The sequence below is a fragment of the Thalassophryne amazonica genome, chromosome 7 (assembly GCF_902500255.1).
Source record: "Thalassophryne amazonica chromosome 7, fThaAma1.1, whole genome shotgun sequence".
Taxonomy (NCBI): domain Eukaryota; kingdom Metazoa; phylum Chordata; class Actinopteri; order Batrachoidiformes; family Batrachoididae; genus Thalassophryne; species Thalassophryne amazonica.
In genome coordinates this window covers 98,450,778-98,470,702 of record NC_047109.1, presented here as the reverse complement: position 1 = coordinate 98,470,702, position 19,925 = coordinate 98,450,778, and the positions used below count along the sequence as shown (strand labels likewise).

The 19,925-nt window shown below is 38.8% G+C and overlaps 1 protein-coding gene across 1 annotated transcript in view; it reads right to left on the bottom strand.

Annotated features, from left to right (window-relative positions):
• LOC117514656 (zinc finger protein ZFAT-like) overlaps positions 1 to 15,175 on the bottom strand; it is a 33,719-nt gene extending 18,544 nt beyond the window's left edge. Inside the window, exons 1-9 of the mRNA XM_034175222.1 lie at positions 14,987 to 15,175; positions 13,040 to 13,198; positions 12,216 to 12,380; positions 10,172 to 10,300; positions 9,593 to 9,700; positions 8,961 to 9,110; positions 7,321 to 7,403; positions 2,231 to 2,319; positions 2,033 to 2,101 (exon numbers count right to left, since the gene is read on the bottom strand). Coding sequence (XP_034031113.1) covers positions 2,033 to 2,101; positions 2,231 to 2,319; positions 7,321 to 7,403; positions 8,961 to 9,110; positions 9,593 to 9,700; positions 10,172 to 10,300; positions 12,216 to 12,380; positions 13,040 to 13,198; positions 14,987 to 15,005 — 971 coding nt within the window. The 5' untranslated portion in view covers positions 15,006 to 15,175. The remainder of the gene's footprint in view (positions 1 to 2,032; positions 2,102 to 2,230; positions 2,320 to 7,320; positions 7,404 to 8,960; positions 9,111 to 9,592; positions 9,701 to 10,171; positions 10,301 to 12,215; positions 12,381 to 13,039; positions 13,199 to 14,986) is intronic.
• Between the last annotated feature and the right edge of the window lie 4,750 nt (positions 15,176 to 19,925).

Here is a 19,925-nt window from a genome sequence, read left to right as displayed (position 1 = left end):
TCTCACCGTCTTTCTTACTCCAAATTTCTTTCAATGACTAGACTATGACTTTAGGTTAAGTTACTAGAGTGCCCTGGAAACGTTTGGATGAAACATACATTTAGGTGACTTTATGTAACATTATCGCAATGTTTGGGGAACCAAAAAGAAGCTTTCATTAAAAACATTCCCAGAACATTCGGCCTAACATTCTCAAAACATTTGTGCTCACGTTACTATCTGTTCTGAAAACCAAAACAAACAAAAAAATTTCCTCTGAAACATTCCGAAGACTTTACAGCTAATGTTCTGACAACATTTGACAATTGACAATTTTCTTAGAATGTTTTGGGAACTTTATTTTGTTAGTTGAGCAGGGACCTTTTTTTTGTATAACATTCTGGGGAGGATTTGAGACTTTTGTATAGTATGAATAGTGCAGCAGATAACTGAAACAATTGTGCAAATGGTAATACAAGCACCAAAGTTGGTACAAATACTCCTTAGACATTACTCTTTTGAAAAAAACCGACTGGCCACTTGAGTTTCAATAGGCGGCCAGGTAGGGGTCAATTGAAAAATTACACAGGGGTCAAAATTAAAAATGCTCAAATCATTTTGAAAACTATACCACATTATTTGTCTGATCATAAAGATTCCAAAAAGGTATAGTTTGGACTATCTATGCCCGAATGATCAAGAGTTATGGGGTAAAAACAGCAAAAATGGTGACAAAGGTTAGTTTCAGTTTGTACAGGGGTCAAAAGTTAAAGTTCCTTCAATTTTGGTAAAAGGTGATGCAAATTATTGGTTGAGCTAATAGGATTAATAAATAGAATAGTTTTGATGTGTTGAATGTTTGGTCTCCAAAGTAAAGGTAAAACAAGGTCAACGTCCATTGTATTCTATGACATGTGACATAAGTTACCCTGTAACATGATAACAAAGCATGATACATGGTCCAAACTATTCCTCTTTAAAACCCTGATAACTAATAATATGCATCACTTTTTACCAAAATTGGAGCAGCTTTAACTTTTGACTCCTGTATAATCTGACAATGACCTTTGTCACCATTTTTGCTGTTTTTACCCCATGACTCCTGATCATTCGGTCATAGATAGTCCAAACTATACCTTTTTTGGAATCTTTACGATCAGACAAATAATGTGGTGTAGTTTTCAAAATGATTTGAGCATTTTTAATTTTGACCCATGTGTAATTCTTCAATTGACCCCTACCTGGCCGTCTATTGAAAATTCAAGTGGCCAGTCAGTTTTTTCAAAAGAATAATGTTTAAGGAGTATTTGTGCCAACTTTGGTGCTTGTATCACCATTTGCACGATTTTGCTCTAAATATTCTCTTAGCTGCTGCACTAGAACACTTAAATTATTATAATCATTGCGTTGCAATTTTAAAGTTGTAATAATTGCAATTTAAAAGTTATAGTATATATAGGAAGATGTCGCAAGACGTCACGGGGGTGGTGGCCAAGTGGTTAGTGAGCTTGGTTTCAGCGCGGAAGGTTCCCAGTTCAAACCTCACCCCTGCCACATTTCTCCATAAGGGCATCCGGTGAAGAACTTGTGCAATATCAACATGCAGACCAACCTTGGATCTGCTGTGGTGACTCCTAATGAAAACAGGGGAGCAGCCGAAGGGACTTACTTACTTTACTATAGTCCAAGCATGAATGTTAGAGCCAACGTTCTGGGAATGTTTGTGCTAATCTTACTGTCAAACGTTCTGGGAACCAAAAAGAAAATTCCTTAAAAATGTTCAGAGAACTTGACAGCTAACGTTTTGATAACATTTGAGAAACACTCTTATAATGTTTTGAATCTTATTTTGTTAGCTGGGAATCAGCTTTTATAAAAATAACACCTCATCAAATCTGCAAAGCCTGGTTTTTGTGAATAAAACTGCAAGCAAGCAAACCAAGATTCATTTATAGTTTATAGAGCACCACTCACGCATTACCTCCAAACTACAATATAATAAAATCAACATTGATACACATCTAATAAAATATTCTGTATGCATATACAACACCTTGTAGCATCCTGCTTGATAGCGTATTCCTGGAAACCTCTTCTGGCTACTGTAGACACCGAGTTACACCTAAGGTTGGAAAAAACAGAGAACCGAACAGTTATATTGTTTTTTTTTTTTTCTCTACTGTATGTCAAGTTAGTTTTGAATGCAGTACTGTGATCATCAGCTCTATAGGACAGTGTGGTGTCATCGTACCCAGTCTCCTGGTCTGTTGCCGGGTTGTCGCGGCAGTCTGTGGATTCACTTGTTATATCCTGTGATTGAACTTGGATGGTTGCTGAATCCTGATTGTAGAAAAATATAATAATTAAAGCCATATGATATTATGATTTACACTTAATTGATCACACTTAATGTATTTGCAAATCACTCTGGGCACTATCTTGATGGCAGGCACATAACGTGTGGTGCAAATGCATTTGAGGCGTGTCAGCTGTCACACTAATATTTACACGGCACTAAATCTCAGCGCAAACTGGGGCTCTTTGCACAAAGGGGCGGGATTACACATCAACATTATTCATGGGGGTATTGTGGCTATACCATAAATTTAACCAGAGTGGCACTTGCCACCCCATTTAAACTGGGGTACACCAGGATTTGACACATTTTATAATGAAGTAATGATTTTGTGTTTATGATACGCATGAGCAACATTGAAAAATGTTACAAAAAGCTGAAATGTATTGACTGCTATGACAGCTGGATTAACTAGGAGATCTAACCAGGAGGACATTTGACCATATTATCCTACAGCATCACTTTGTCCTTTTCATCACTTATTATTTTTGTTATTTATATCATCCCCTACCATATGTTAAGATTGTTCATTGTATTGACCTTTTAGATGGACCTCACACACGTATTCCAGAATGAATGGACATATGGATAATCGTGAGTAAGTAAGTGAAAAAGTGGTCAGTCTGTCTTTAACTGGACTTTAAAAACCTTTTTATGTGTCATATACTGTATCTACATAAGCACTAATACATATGTGATACATAAAAAGGCTCTCAGTATAAACAGGACTAAGGTTGGGGTGTGCGGTTAGTGTTAGTAATGTGTTCATCCACCCACAGCAGCATGTACGAGGTATGTTAGAAAAGTATCCGACCTTATTATTTTTTTTCAAAAACCATATGGATTTGAATCACGTGTGATTGCGTCAGACAAGCTTGAACCCTCGTGCGCATGCGTGAGTTTTTTCATGCCTGTCGGTTGCGTCATTCGCCTGTGAGCAGGCTTGGAGTGAGGTGTGGTCCACCCCTCTCGTCTATTTTTTATTGCGAATACATGTCTGAACGACTTGGAGCTTTGTTGCATCAATTTTTTTCCAGAAACTGTGAGAGACCTCCAGGTGGACACCGTTCGAAAAATTAATATGGCTTTCAGGGACGATTTTATTGTGATTAAACAGATTATGGGGTGTTACTGCCCCTTTAAGGACAGCCCACAACTGCTGAGAGCGCGGCGCGCTCCCAGCCCCCATCGACAGGCTGACACCCTGCTGGAACAACCAGATCATTTCCAACGTGAAGGCTTTGTTCATCCGGGACCTCGTCTGACTTTCACAAAAAGGCAGAAGATGTGGACATCAGCACTTTATCTGCACATTCCATGGTGCGGCACAAAACCACCTCGGTGTTGGTCTCACAGGACGGCTTAAAGGTGGATTTCAGATGGCTGTCGGTTGCTTTTCAGTCGTGTGATTATCCGATTGTGATTGTGCATGAGCTGGACCTGCCCCAACATGTCCTGGAAGGCTTCATCATGGCGTTGCTTGGAGCAGCACCGTTGCGGTGGAGCAGCTTCTCTTTCCATGACAAAACTGCTGTAACAGTGAAATGTGCCGTTCATTTTTAAACTGGATGCTGTCTTGATCCGGTATGTCTTCTGACTAGCACAGTAATTGTGAAAAGACATGGACATCAGCACTTTTCCGGCACATTAAGACAGATGTGCGGAGGAGTTCCGCGCATCGCGGTGCAGCCGCTCGGCGCAAAGCAACGCCGTGATGAAGCCTCACGGGACATGTTCTGGCATTTCCAGCTCATGCACAATCACAATCGGATACCAACACCGAGGTGGTTTTGTGCCGCGCCATGAGCGGCACGGTGGCGCGTCCCTCCGCTTCTTTTTCCATGAAAAAAACTAAAAAAAAAGTGCTGACGTCCACATCTTCTGCCTTTTTGTGAAAAGTCAGACGAGGTCCCGGATCAACAAAGCTTTCATGTTGGAAATGATCTGGTTGTTCCAGCGGGGTGTCAGCCTGTCGATGGGGGCTGGGAGCGCGCCGCGCTCTCAGCAGTTGTGGGCCGTCCTTAAAGGGACAGTAACACCCCGTAATCTGTTTAATCCCAATAAAATCGTCCCTGAAAGCCATATTAATTTTTCAAACGGTGTCCACCTGGAGGTCTCTCACAGTTTCTGGAAAAAAATTGATGCAGCAAAGCTCCTAATCGTTCAGACATTTATTTGCAATAAAAAATAGATGAGAGGGGTGGACCACAGCTCACTCCAAGCCTGCTCACAGGCGAATGACGCAACCGACAGGCATGAAAAAACTCACACATGCGCACGAGGGTTCAAGCTTGTCTGACGCAATCACACGTGATTCAAATCCATATGGTTTTTGAAAAAAAAAAAAATAAGGTTGGATACTTTTCTAACAGACCTCGTACATGTGTGTGCTGTGGATCCACCATGCAAGATTTTCTGACTGTTGTTTTCATCAAATACACCATGCTGGGCTTTAGACCTGGTGTTGGTGGTCTGTGAGGCAAATGCTTTACAACGCCAGATGATATGAAGCCGCCAACTGCCTGCCTGAACACACCCTAGTTTTAGACCTATCACACACCTGAGCCCAAGTGGACTTGCTATTTAAAGAGCGTGGGGGCTGGATGGGAAATGGTAATAGCGTTGGGTGGAAACCAACAATGACACTAGCGCTTTGCACTGGGTGGAAGATAGGTCCTTCAGAATAATAATTTAAAACTAGAACTTAAAACAGCTCCAGCAGCTCTATTCTTTTAAGGGTTACATTAACTTAATAAATAGCTTTGACTAGTTGACTAATAAAAAAAAAAAAAATACAGTTGTGCTCATAGGTTTACATACTTTGGCAGAACTTTTTTTTGGCCATTTTCAGAGAATACGAAAGGTACCATAAAAACTTTTTTTTCTACTCATGGATAGTGGTTAGTGGAGTGAAGCCATTTATTGTCAAACAACTCTGTTTACTCTTTTTAAATCATAATGACAACAGAAACTACACAAATGCCCATGATCAAAAGTTGACATACCCCAGTTCTTAATACCGTGTATTGCCCTCTTTAACATCAATGACAGCTTGGAGTCTTTTGTGGTAGTTGTGGACAGGCTCTTTATTTTCTCTGATGGTAAAGCTGCTCATTCTTTTTGGCATAAAGCCTCCAGTTCCTGTAAGTACCTGGGCTGTCTTGCATGAACTGCATGTTTGAGATCTCCCCAGAGTGGCTCAATGATATTGCAGTCAGGAGACTGAGATGGCCACTCTGCTGTAGGCAATGACAGGTCAACTTGGCCTTGTGTTTTGGATTGTTTTCATGTTGGAAAGTCCAAGTACGTCCTATGTGCAGCTTCTGGGCTGATGCGTGCAACTTTTCCTCCAGTATTTTCTGATAACATGCTGCATTCATCATGACATCAATTTTGACTGTTTCCTGTGCCTTTGTAGCTCACACATCCCCAAAACATCAGCGATTCACCTCCGTGCTTCAGTTTTCCTGGCAGTTGTTGCTGAAATTTCGGTTGGTCTATCTGACCGTGGTTTGATTTCCCTCATTTTCCACTTCTTGATTAGAGTTTGAACACCACTGATTGGCATTCTTAGGTGCTTGGATATCTTTATACATCCCTTTCATGTTTTAAACAGTTCAATTACCTTTTCCCGCAGGTCCCTTGACAAAACCTTTGCTTTTGCCAGGACTCAGAAACCAGGAATGTCAGTGCAGCACTGGATGAAAGATACAAGGGTCCGCCAGGAGCCCAGAGACTCCCTGACCTTTTATATCAACTTGTGTGCATGTTATCAGGGCAAAATCACCAGGGTATATAAACTTTTGATCAGGGTCATTTGGTTAGTTTCTATTGTCATTATGATTGAAAAAGAGTAAACACAGTTGTTTGACAGTAAATGGCTTCACACAGCCACTAACCATGAGTGAAAAAAAACTTTTTGTGTTATCATTCATTCTCTGAAAAAAGGCCAAAAAAAAAAAAACAAAAAAAAAAAAAATCAAAAATTCTGCCAGGGTATATAAACTTATGAGCACAACTGTAGTCAACTGGTCAGATGTTAGCTAGTCGTAGTCGACTATTATGACTAGTCGTCCCATCTCTACTTATTTTACACTTATTTTCTCTCCATTGTGATTCTGTGAAAGCTCTCAGTTGTCCAGGTGGTTTCCATAGTAGAGAAGCTTGAATCTTCGACTGGACTGGGTTGCTTGACGCGAGGACATTTTCACTTTTAATCACAGAAGCTTCCTCAACTAAATTTCTTGCTCTGTAGTCTGACTTCTGTCTTGACTCTTGACTCATGTAAAGAAGAATTTCTTCTCTACAAGAGTCAAGACAGAAGTCAGACTAGATGGACCAACTTAGGTGGTTCATGTACTCAAGGTGGGTGGGACCGAGCAAATGCCCCCCCCAGTGACCCACCTGTTCTAAGTTCTATACGTGGTATATTTTCTATGCTCTGTTCTTCATTGTAAGATTAGGAAATTTGGATTAAAAAATAAAGTATTAAAAAAAAAAAAAAAAAAAAGACAGTAGTCAGACTACCAGAGCAAGAAGAGAAGAATTTCTTCTCTACAAGAGTCAAGACAGAAATCAGACTACCACAGCAAGAAATTTAGCTGAGGAAGCTTCTGTGAAGCGAAACATCCTCGCGTCAAGCAACCCAGTCCAGTTGAAGATTCAAGCTTCTCTACTATCTCCATTGTGATTGTTACTGTATCTAAGGTCACGACTCACGAAAAGCTTTCAAATGACACAATTTGGTAACCAGGAGCTTTTGTTTTAGTATTCTTCCTGTTGATGTAGTAGTAAGTAGTGCTGCTCAGATTTACCACATGCCCTATCTACAGAGGGAAAATACAGCACATTTTTTTCTATCAGTGATTGCAGGTGTTGTTAGGCTGACATTATTTCAGTGCCTGAAGTTCAACGGATGATGCGACTGTTCCTATGATATAGACAGGAAAGACCAGTGTGTTTTTTTTCTGCTTTGTTTCGCTTACTTGCGGTTGGACATCATCAGTGTGGATCGCTGTAGAGTCTGTTTCTGTTGAACAGTCCTCAACCGGAACCATTCTAGAAATCCCTGTAAAAGGCAATACCTCATTCATTCATATTTATTTTCTGGAAGAGACAGGTCACTAGCTCACAACAACACGGAAAAACAAATAACCTAACAAGAGGCTCTGTCTTAACGGTGGGTGTGTAACATATGGCGAAGCTAATTTTGGGGCATGTCCACAGCCATTTTGCTATCTAAGACACATACAAGATATGACAGACTATAAACTGCACCAGAATATAAACTGTATCAAAAAATGCATCATGAAGATGAAAAAAAAAATTATATATATATATATATATATATAGACTGTTGAGATAAGATATGGGCTGTTACTGTGCCGGTGCATTAAAATGACAACATAGACATCTGATAAAACATTAATATGTGTAATAATAAATGATATGATAAAAAAAAATGTAATTACAAAAACAGTAATCACACACTTCAGCCTTACAGGAGAGGATCAACCTTAAGGTCTGATGACACTTTCATGGTTAAAAAGGTTTGAAAGTGATCTTGTGTTGCCATAGGGATATGAAACACATTCATTTTAGGTATTGATATTTGGATACCCAAACATCAATACAAGCACACTGGGGGTATTCTGAGATTTCAAGATCAAGGCTGTAATTTTGTTTGCTAAAAGTGGTCCAGTTGAATTTGTCATGTCAGAACACAGGACACGAAAATCATTCAGATGGGATAATCTTAACAATTTGACCATTGACCAAAAGTGCGCCGACCTTTCTCCATTTCTCATCACGGTGACTTAACGGAAGGTTAGAGACAGGTTCAAACTATGTCTTTCTGGATTCTGTATAAGCAGAAAAGTAATACGATATACTTTATTTAGGGAGGTGGTTGCGTAACGGTTTGTATGCTGGACTAGGATGCCAGTGATCCGGGTTCACATTCCAATTGTAGCCAAGCTCCCAACTGGCATTTTGACCCCTACCAATTATTGGTGGACAGTTGGAAGGGGATACCCAAGCTAAATCACTTCCAAACCTTAAGACAGTTCCTCTGCTATTGACAGAAAAACAGATAATTTGATTTATTTGTGTCACTTTGCGTGACACAGACTCAACAGTTCTTAAATTATCCTAACAAACTACTGCACACGGCAGACCTCAGTACCTCCATTCTTTCGAGAATTTATGCATGAGGTCCATCTTAAAAGCTCTGTAGCTCATGCACAGTGGTTAGTGCACACTCTTCACATGCAGGTGGTGTAGTAACATGTTAAAGGGCGTAATATTCCATGTCACTTTGTTTCCTTGACAGGAAACCTCTCGCTTCTGAGTGCACGACAATGCTGCAATCATTTGTTACATCTGTGTCTCCAAAGCAGTGGCAGGTGCAACTCTGACTAACAAATTTTATGTTACGCCCACAGCACACCCTTAAGTAATGAAGAGGATGAATCCAACACCTTTGCGCCTTGTGCCTTCCTTTGCCCTCTAGATAGCAAAGTGGACTTGGACGTGCACCAAACTCAGCTGTGCCTGCCGTGAAGATCGAGCCCTACGAATGATGCTTGTGTTGTGCAGAAGACAGGAACCAACATCTTTAACTAACCTGGAAGTGTTTCATCTTCTGCCAAAAGAACACTGATGACCGGTTTTCTGTTTGCTGGTGCTAAACCTGTTTCTTTGGTGCCATGACTTTGGTCATCAGAAAGTATGAAACTCCTCTTGTTGGTTTTTATGGGTCTAAAGCTGTTCATGTCTGTAACAGAGTAATATGATATTAATAGAATACTGTGGCCATCAATCTAAACTTAATCCCTTCTTAGCAGTTTCAGAAATAGTCTGACTGAGGGGTGTATTTGTGCAGATTAAAAGTTTGAAGACATCTTTCAACCTTTTCCATTAACTTTTTAAATAGAACACCATACTAGTCCATTAGCTGCTTAAATAACACAAACTCATTACTTGAACTGCCAAGTATTATGAAGTCATTCATACCAATCATTCACAAATATTTTGATTCAATATATACTTTAGATCATCCATTTAGGCTTTTTGGTTGTAGAGATATACAAAAATAAAAATAAAAAAATCTTAAGGGTTTCTTTGGACCACGTTTTTCTTGAATTTTGACCAAACTACTCCAAAATCTAATCACTTCTGACAGTAAACCCAGTTCAGTCCAGTAAATACCAGCATCTGTGTCCTTAATGTAAAAACCTAACTCAGTCCCCATCTTACGTTTTTCCGTCTCAAGTTCCGCTCTTGTTTGATTTTGGAGGGACTGACTGAGATCGGCTCCTACAGAATCTAACCTTGGAGAACCTTCACCTCCAACACCGACACTCCCTGAAGATACAGAGAAAAACAAAAAACACAAAGACTAGATCTTATCATTAAACTCTCTGAAAAATTATAACGGCAATAAATGCATCAAGAAGGCATTTTGTGTTCATGTTACAGCGAATGTTAATGTTTTTAATCATTGCCAAAGTGAGATGAACCAACAAATAATTCATATATTTTTATGAAACTGTGGAAATGTTGATCTTTAACAAAGGTAGAACCCATGAAATTTGTTTGAGCATTTGTCAATAACTAAACATTAACTATTCTTATTGAAAATTGAACACATGCTATATCATCAACTGTCTAACTAGAGACCCAGTTCTGCAAATGAGTACCACACTAATTACGTTACACTTTCCCATCAAAACTGTATTAATAATCAGCTTTATTGTGTCTGTTATGTTATATTAGTAACATGAAGAATGTTTCTTCTACATGCTTCTTGTTGCCGTATTTGTTTTTAGTTCTCACCATTCATTTCTTCTTCTTCTTCTTCTTCATCTTCTTTCCGGCAGATATGTTTGAGAATTTGGCGTCTGTTACTGAATGAACGGTGACATTCCTTACATTCTAATGCCGATATCCCATCGAGGCTTTCACCTAACAGCGAAAACAGAGGTCACAAAGTCAAACACAAGTAATTAAATAGTACAAATTTACTTGACAATAATAATTACTAAACAATGGAAAGTTTTCAAAGCTTTTTCATTGCCTCCACCCAGGAAGATTTTCACTGTTTGTTTGTTTGCAGGATAACTCAAAAAGTAAAGAACAGATATGAATGAAATTTGGTGAGCAGACAGATAATCTACTGGGATTCAATTCTGGAGGTGATCTGGAAAGTACTCTCCAACTGAATGTCCACAAGAATGTTTGACACATAACAGCATTTAACTCAAATAGCTACACACCACAATATAAATGTACAAGTAAATATTCATATTTCTGTAATGGTAGGTTTTTTGTTTCATATCACTTCTGTGTAACTTTTATTATGAAGTCATTCATACCAATCATTCACAAATATTTTGATTCAATATATGCTTTAGATCATCCATTTAAGCTTTTTGGTTGTAGAGATATACAAAAATAAAAATAAAAAAATCTTAAGGGTTTCTTTGGACCACATTTTTCTTGAACTTTGACCAAACTACTCCAAAATCTAATCACTTCTGGATATCTACCAAAGTAATATTCCCAGCAAGCTTGAAGGAATTCCCTCAAGCCATCTTCTTCACAGACACACGTACACCAGTGAAAACAATGCCCTGCTCACTGCATGGTAACTACCAAATTCTAAAGAGTGCACGGTCATCTTCTAGTGAGGAATGTTATAAAATGTTATTTACGCAAACTAAATGCCTGGTCCCGTTGCAAACATTAACTCAAGTCTCTGGCTGTCTGTTGTGTGTCCCACCAGCGCAACGTGCACTCAGTGATCTCGATAAGATTCAGCAACATACGACGAAAAATGGAGAAAAAAATCCAAACATGTAAGAATCAGCCCTGTGACAGACTAGCGACCTGTCCAGGGTGCACCACGTGTGTCACTCAATGACCACTGGGATAGCCTCCAGACCCCCCCCAGTACGAATAAGCAGCTATAGAAAATGAATGAATAAATGACAGAATCATCTCTTAGACATCTAACATGTCAAAGTGCTCATAAAATCCTGAGCAGGTACATTAACTCCTGAGATGTTTTACTAAAATTTCCTGCAGTTTTCATCCTCATATCTACACATCATTCAAACACTTTTATCAATGTAATTATTAAAAACCCAAATAAACTACAGATTGTTATCAAGCTCGCAAAATGCTTAAAAAAATTCTAATTATCTCTTGAAGACAATGGACCTGAGTTATTTTCGGTCGTGCACATGTTGATGATGTGTGGCACTACGATGTGAAAATTCAATGAAATCCAGCAAATGATTTAGGAGGCGTTGTGTTTGCAAGATTTGTAGAAATACAAACAGATGGACAGGCTGATTGCTATATACCACCACATTTTTGTTTGCAGGAGAGTAAAATGTGGTCACCGCACTAGTATTTGTTGAATTTACACTGGAAACATCTTGTGTGAGTATGTCTTGTGGATTCAAAATTACTGTATGTAACTATGGAGCGCGGTGGGCCAGGATCATCTCTCACCTGCTTGTCTTTGCTGATAGAACATGCTGTGTTTCTTAAGTTCACGACTAAACATCTGATCACGGCCCGGACTAGTCAAAGGCCATGTTTGTACTATGGATTTGTTTTTACTATGGCAGGAGTCCTTAAGGCAGCTCTCTGAGTGTGTAAATCAGAAGGCTTGGGGGTACGTTGCATGAAGTGTCATTCCAGCCTCTCCAGCTGCACCTGTTTTCTGCTTCAACTGTAATAAATTCTCTCTGCATCATATGAACTGAATCCTGAGTATTCTTTACATCGCCTGTCTCATTTTCTGTTGACATTATCACAGAAATTACACAACAACAACCTTCATACAGTTTTACTTTTGGTTAAACTTCACCTTCCATTGTACTAGCTGTTCCATCTTTCTCCCCATGCCTCTCTTCCTCCCTTGGAACGGTATCCTCTGAAGGATGGGTAGAGTCAGCCTGGGCTTCTGTCCAATCAGTACGATTCTTCTTAGTGGATCCTTTCGGTCGGCCTCGTTTTCGCTTCTTTGGGGTCTCTGTGGCCCAACAAGATGCAGCAACAAATCAATTCCTATCACAGCTTAATTTGATAAGTAACTGAGCCCAAGTGGATTTCTCACCTTCTTATATATTAAAAGCAGCTGTCCCTACATACGTATCCACGTATGTTTGACTGTGGAAAAACTTTCACATCGTCCTTCACAGCCCAAGAAAAGAGGCATCTTTACATTTATTTTACCATCTGGAAAACCTTGATGATGTACATTAGTTGAGAATAATTTAATAAAAACACTGAATTCATACGTAGATGAGGGTTTCTATTTTTGCATGATATGAACACCCCCTGGTGGCGATTGCGTGAATTTATGTATAATAGTTCAGGCAAGGGGGCCCTTTAATGTACGTCACTCTTCCCATAAGACTTCACTCTATGTGAGGTTGCATAATGTCATACAGTTTTTCAGACTTTTGTGTATTATTTATTAGGCCTAAGGTTCAGTGTCAAGTAAAATCATCTAGTACCTGGAAGAGGTGAAATAATTATAAATGTTGACGCAATCTCACACCCTGTCATCGCACAGGTACTACTGCTAGTATTGGTAGAAGACTCCTGAACTGAAAATCCTTATAAAATTCTGCTGCCCTGACAAACTGACTGGGGCAGAACACACATTTGCTTCGTGACAAACCCGACCTTTGAGTGTCTCGACAGACTCCGTGACCAGACGCTGTAGTGTAATGATGATGTCATCCGGAGGCTCCTGTTGGGGGTGTGACTGCGAGCAGTGGGTCAGCAGCTGACCGCGACTGGGCGAAAACAAGTTGCACAGCTGGCACATGAACACCGAATCGTCTGGTAATAAAAATGGAGAAAAAGATTTGAACAAGATAAACACAATTCATGATTTCAAAAAAGAAGACATACACCTGCATTTACCTGCTCCAAACCAAATGAGACATGATTGTCCATTTTCTCAAACTAATACTGCAGACTACTTACGTCACATATGTGTAAAATGGGCTTTTTTTCTGTTGTGAGCCAACTTTTATTATTTTTACACATTGTTGTTCTTTTAATTGCCTTTTTATTGTGTTTTTGGCTGTTTTAAAAGTGAGATATATAAATAAATTGCTGACAGAGAATATAGATACAATGGCATAAATTAACAGGGAGGTGGTGACGCAATGGTTTGCACATTGGACTGTGATGCAGATGACCTGGGTTCCTCTCCAGACTGCAGCTAAGCTCCCAAATGGCACACCAAGCAGAAGTGCTGAGGAGGTGGTGAGACACATGCTATGGGCCCCTCTGGAAATAACCTTCATGCTTTCGTTGGCTACCCACATTAAATAATCCATCCATTTTCTTCGGCTTCATCCGAGGTCGGGTCACGGGGGCAGCAGCTCAAGCAAAGCCGCCCAGACCTCCTGATCCACACACACCTCCCCCAGCTCCTCTGGGAGAACCCCGGGGCGTTCCCAAGCCAGCTGCGAGACATAGTCCCTCCAGTGTGTCCTGGGTCTTCCCCGGGGCCTCCTACCAATGGGACGTGCCCGGAACACCTCTCCACCGAGGCGTCCAAGGGCATCCGAAAAAGATGCCCAAGCCACCTCAGCTGGCTCCTTTTGACGTGGAGAAGCAGCGCCTCAACGCCAAGCTCCTCCCGAGTGATTAATTAAATAAACATTAAATAAAGACCTCTAATTAAATGGTTTTATTTTGTGCAGCTGCAGTACATTTAAGAGGTTAAAATTAAGACAGTTTTGATTCTTTTCAGGCAGAATTATTTTGATAAAGCCCTTTTGCTCATTATCAAGCACACCATGGGCAGCATTAGACAATAAATTAAAGATATAATAAAAGACAATTTAATTTCCCCATGTATGAAATTATTATACGTTACCGGGAATTTGGGTATTGATCCGATACCAAGTAAATACAGGCCTAGTATCACCGATACCAATACCAATACTTTTTCATATTTAAGCTTCATAGATCCAAAAGACCTAAGATAGAATTTCGCCAAACATTGTACATGACAACAAAATACTTTATTCTCACAATCAACATTTTGTTAAAAAAAAAAAAAAAAAAATCACTCAACACAACTTAAAATCTCCTGACGTAGAGGGCTGACAAACCACAATACAAGGGTGAGCTGCTCCGTATTGCTTAATAATAATTCTTAATAAAACTTAACATTTCGATATTTTAAGCTGGTTGGTTGGACAAAATAAAAGATTATAATGAGGCACCAGAATCATTAACATATTTTGCATTACATTTTCCATGTTTCCGTGTTTGTTTGTTTTTACAACATATAACCGTCGCAATTTTTGTAAAATAAACTAAATTGTCGCAGTCTTTACGCGGGTTTGTCTTTTCATGTCTCCAAGTCCACAAGTGAACAAGTTTTCCTTTCAACACGTCAAACCTTCAAACAGCAGTTTACTATGTGACACAAATATGTGCACTCCTTCAAATTAAACAACATAAGCAGCTCTTAAATAATGCCGATAATATCCAGAGTTTGAAAGAATTTTTAAAAGTCAGAACAGCAGCACAACTTTTATCACCTTTGTTTATTTTGATTTGGGCCGAGCTAACATGAAGTCCCGACAAACATATTCGAGTTCTTACCTCCTTTCTGTTTCTCCATCGTTTTCGTCGTCCACACAGCAAAAACAAGGTAAAATCTGTGGTTATTTTTGCACAATTATATATGTAATATATTCACATCTTGAAGATTTAGTTCAAATTTTGTCTTTGTGGATGTGTAGATTTCTGTCGAATCTGCGAAATAAGTCATTTCAACCAGCGGAAGTGCACCATTGCGAGTGTAGAACTGTAGCAAACAGCGCCCTCTAAGGTAGGAGGACTGGGTGTAATGGTGAAATAGGTGTAATGTGGTCTACTTTCTGCTTCCTGTCAAAAGTCTGGCAGCAGCATTTTGAACCAGTTGGAAACCCCAAATGCTGGACTGCGGTAAACCAGAAAATAGAACATTGCAGCAGTCCAACCTAGAAGAAACAAATGCATCAATCAGGGTCTCAGCATTAGGCATAGACAGGATAGGCCCAATCTTCACTATATTTCGCAGTCCTCATAATATCTCTAATGTGGAGGTCAAAGGACAACGTAGAATCAAAAATTACGTCAAGGTTCCTCACTTTGTCAGTGTGGTGTATGACACACAAGCCTAGGCTAAGCATTACCTGGTCAGATTGATGCCAATGTCTCACTGGAGCAAGAACCATCATTTCAGTCTTGTCAGAGTTTAAAATTAAGACATTGCTAGACATCCAGCTTTTCACTGATGCAAGGCAATCCTCTATGGATTTTACATGGATGAGATTACCATCAATTATTGGCATGTATAACTGAGTATCATCAGCATAGCAATGAAAGGTAATCCCAAAACGCTGCAATATGTACCCAACGGGTGCTATATAAAGGGAGAAAAGCAGGGTGCCTAAGTCGGACCCCTGTGGAATCCCAAATTTCATGTCACTAAGGTTAGAGGTAGTGTTATTGTACAAAACACAGTGAGAATGACTGGTCAAGTATGATGAACCATGCAAGGGCATTCCCAGTAATCCCCAAACCATTCTCCAGCCTACTGAGTATTGTCATTTGATTGGTGGCTTGTATGTCACATGACATGGATTATTCATACCATTTGCCATTGTGTTTCATTTACCGTGCAAAAGTTCTTTTTAGTGTCCAATTTTGGTACTATATGAAATGTGCTATTGCACACCCCGACCACTGCACATGCTCACACTGCCAGGGGCTGCATTTAGCTCAACATAGCAGCGTTTGTTTTGCTGGTGGACGATGATTTGAAGGAGCTAATTGAAGGTTGTAATTCTTCTAACACAAAAAAACAAATCCACTACGGTGTAAAATGTCTGGAGGTACGAAGAGCTGTTAGGATGAAAAGCTGGACAAATTTCTGACAATTTTTCGCCGGAGTGAGGAAAGCAGACAGCAGTCTGTACATGAAGTCAGCGCACGTTATCACGGACTACATAATCAGAATTGCTTTTTTGCAAGTTGACTGAGAACAATTTTGGACTCTTATTTAAAGTTCGTGTTGGACTGTTGACGTCAAAGCACCAGAGAGGAACACCAAAATTTAAGTCCCTCTTCTGTTGTTTAGAAATTAGTAAAATATCAAATGACAAGGATCTGTTTTCGCTGTTATATAAAAACAAATGTTTTTTCATTCTTTCAATGGAACAAATATTTTATGAGGTGAAATATGGAATGTACCATTCAATGAGGCAAAGCCGAGCTGAACGGTACATTCCAGCTTTCACCAAATTGAACTCATAAACATTCATTATTTGTATATGTCTTATCATAGCTTAATTAAACCATCTATGACTGAATGTCATAGATGGTCCTCTATACCACTTCATCATGAAGATGGATAACTGGTGATACAAAATGCAAAGCTTGCACTGTGCATAATTTCTCCAATCACAGCCACGTAAGCCTATGACTTCTTCTGGGTTGTCTGGGTGTCTTGGTGGCTTTCCTCACTCTTCTACTTCTTGCACAGTCACTCAGTTTTTGAGAACTGTCTACTCCATGCAGATTTCCCTATAAAGTGCCATATTGTTTGTATTTCTTTGTAATTAATGTAAATAAAGTCCAAGACATATTCAGTGGCAGCTTTACCATCAGAGAGCCTCGTCCAAAACTACCACAAAAGACTCCAAGCTGTCATTGATGTTAAAGGGGCAATACACAGTATTAAGAACAGACGTATGTAAACGTTTGATCAGGGTCATTTGGGTAGTTTGTGTTGTCATTATGATTTAAAAAGAGTTAACCTGGTTGATAATAAATGGCTTCACCCAACCACTAACTGTGAGTGAAAAAAAAAGTTTTTGTGTTATTCATATTCTCTGAAAAATGGCAAAAAAAAAAAAAAAAAAAAAAAAAAAAAAAAAAAAAATTCCACCAGGGTATGTAAACGTTTGAGCACAAATGTATATCGAATCAAATGAAAAGGCTCTATGTTATTTTGACTTACCGGACAGCGACCAAGTCTAAGGACAGATGTCAATAAACTAAAATAAATGAGTAAATTAAATAAAACAACAATACTGTAAAGTATAATAATGAAAAGTCCTGCTTGTTCCTGAATGAAAGCAAGGTGCCCAGTGTTGTACAGAATATTTTAAAATAAAATACTGAGTTACTGAGTCATTTCCAAAGCCTCGGTCTGGAGGTCACCAATGTCGCTGCTGCTTAAAATTTATAGGGACCTGTCAAAAATAGTTAAATAATTTTTTAATTGTTTTTTTCTCAACAGAATGAAATGGCTGAGGAAGACAACCAGTAAAGATGAACTATTCAAATACAGAAAATGGCAAAAGCTTTATTAAACAATGCAAGAATTCACAGAGAAAGACATTTGCAGAAGTTTATTTTCAATAAAGCCTCAGCTTGGGCCACTTGTACAGATCAACAATAGCAAAGGTGCCCAAACAAACATATGCACACATTATAAGCAGCCAAAAAAGAAAAAAAAAAACATCTTAAACTCCTTATTTGTACCATTTTCTTCTCCTTTCTTTGCTCTTAGCAACAGGCAGGAGGTGTGACTTAATGATACAGAAAAAAGTGCATTCTCTACTGCCAGGTGATTTATTTTGTAACAGAAATAAGAGTCAGCAGCTTTAAAAAAAAATGCAATATTCTTACAACAGTACAAATTGTGAGGTAAACTCTACCCTGTTTTTAAATATACTATAGCCCGTCAGAAAGGTGATGTACATTAATAATTCTATCAGTGCTGGATTACGGCAATATCACAGTTTATATACACTGCGGAATAATCACAGTGCATTAAAGAAGATAAAGTATGGTTAAAAAATAAGTCATTGCCATGATATGACGGGAAAACACCTCACCATCATTAATATAATAATTATTAATTTTATACACACATTTTAGTTTCTGTGCAGTATTTGTGGAGTCATTGAATAGGAGCAGTCGTACAGAAGCATCGTGCTGCCACACCATCTTAAAAATAAAAGTTAAAAAGGTTGTATTTCACATTAATGTGAGAAAATGTTGATGTTAAAATGCGAAAGGTTTCAAACTGGAACATGGCACTGGTGTGGCGGCACTGCGCTTCCATAGATTACAGACAGCTCACAATTATTTACATGATATTCATTTTAATCTTTGTTGCACAAAATCACATTTATTAACATTTTTAAACCAAGTTTAAAATCATAACATAGCATAAGATAAAACACATGCTGATGTGAAAACACGCAACAATATCAGAGCAGCAGCTTTGACAAAACCACACAAAGGCGATGATGATGATCTTATCAAGTCTTTTGTGCCAAAGGTGGATAAATGATCAGAAATGGTGGAAGGAAAATGAGTAGTAGTGATATCTGATAATGTCACTGTGAGAAAACTGAAATGCTGCAAGGATTTTGTTTGCGTGTTTCAGTGAAGAGTGTGACGCAGGCAGTTCACTGTTCCACATAATATCATCAATGCTTCTTAAAGCTACAGTGTGTAAGATTTTTCCTTTTTTGTGTAAAACGCATGATCATGATATATTTTTTATTTTTTATTTATTGCTGATCACAAGAGAAGGCGAAGGACCATGAATTCCTGTCACCAGTGGTGGGCACAGCTAACCAAAAAGTTAGCTTTGATAACTGCTACTCTGCTAAGTGAAAAGTTAACTTTTCTAACCAATAAACTGCAAAAGAATTTAGTGGAAGTTACAGCTAACCGCTAACTTTTAGTACTGACTCGGTACACTGTCAGCTACTGATAAGCCAGTTCCGTGTTTGAGCACTGCCAAGGCTTCTGAGTAAAATCAAAAGTGATCACAAACCCCAAACATATGCTTCTGTCTTTATGCACCCTACCTGCTGTTGCCCACCCCAAAAAAGTGTTATTTACTGTGGGCAGGAGACATGAAACGCAAAGCACTTTTCGCTCATGGTTTCGCACTTATAAACAACTAATTCAGGACAGTTTAGCAACATTAACGGTAACTCTGTCATCTTTACAAAGTGAAAACATCGCACATGTCTTTTAAGTATTGTGGTAATTCTGAAGGTTTGAGCTTCAACAGACACACATGCCGAAAGGCATTATGGGAAAAATTAGTCTCCTTCACTGATTGGTTGGATTATTTATCTGTAAAAACCAAGACACAAGTTACTGTAGTGTGTGTTGGTTATAACAAATACTGTGTATTTGTAAATATGTCATTTTTTCATTTGTTAAAAAATTTGCAAAACTGAAAATTCTGTTTGTGAAGTGTATTCAGAACACATAGCAACCAACGTTGGTCTCTATTCATACCCCCATCCAGTAGATGGCAGTGTTCTATGCCTTTTGATGGGGGGTAGGGGAGAAGTGGGAACTGATTGAAAGAGACATTTGAATTTCCCATAATGCCTTTCAGCACATGTGTCTGTTAAAACCTCAAACCTTCAGAATTTAGTGCATTCATTTAAAAGATGTGTGATATTTTCTCTATAAAAATTACAGAGTTACTGTTAATGTCGATAAACTGTCCGGAATT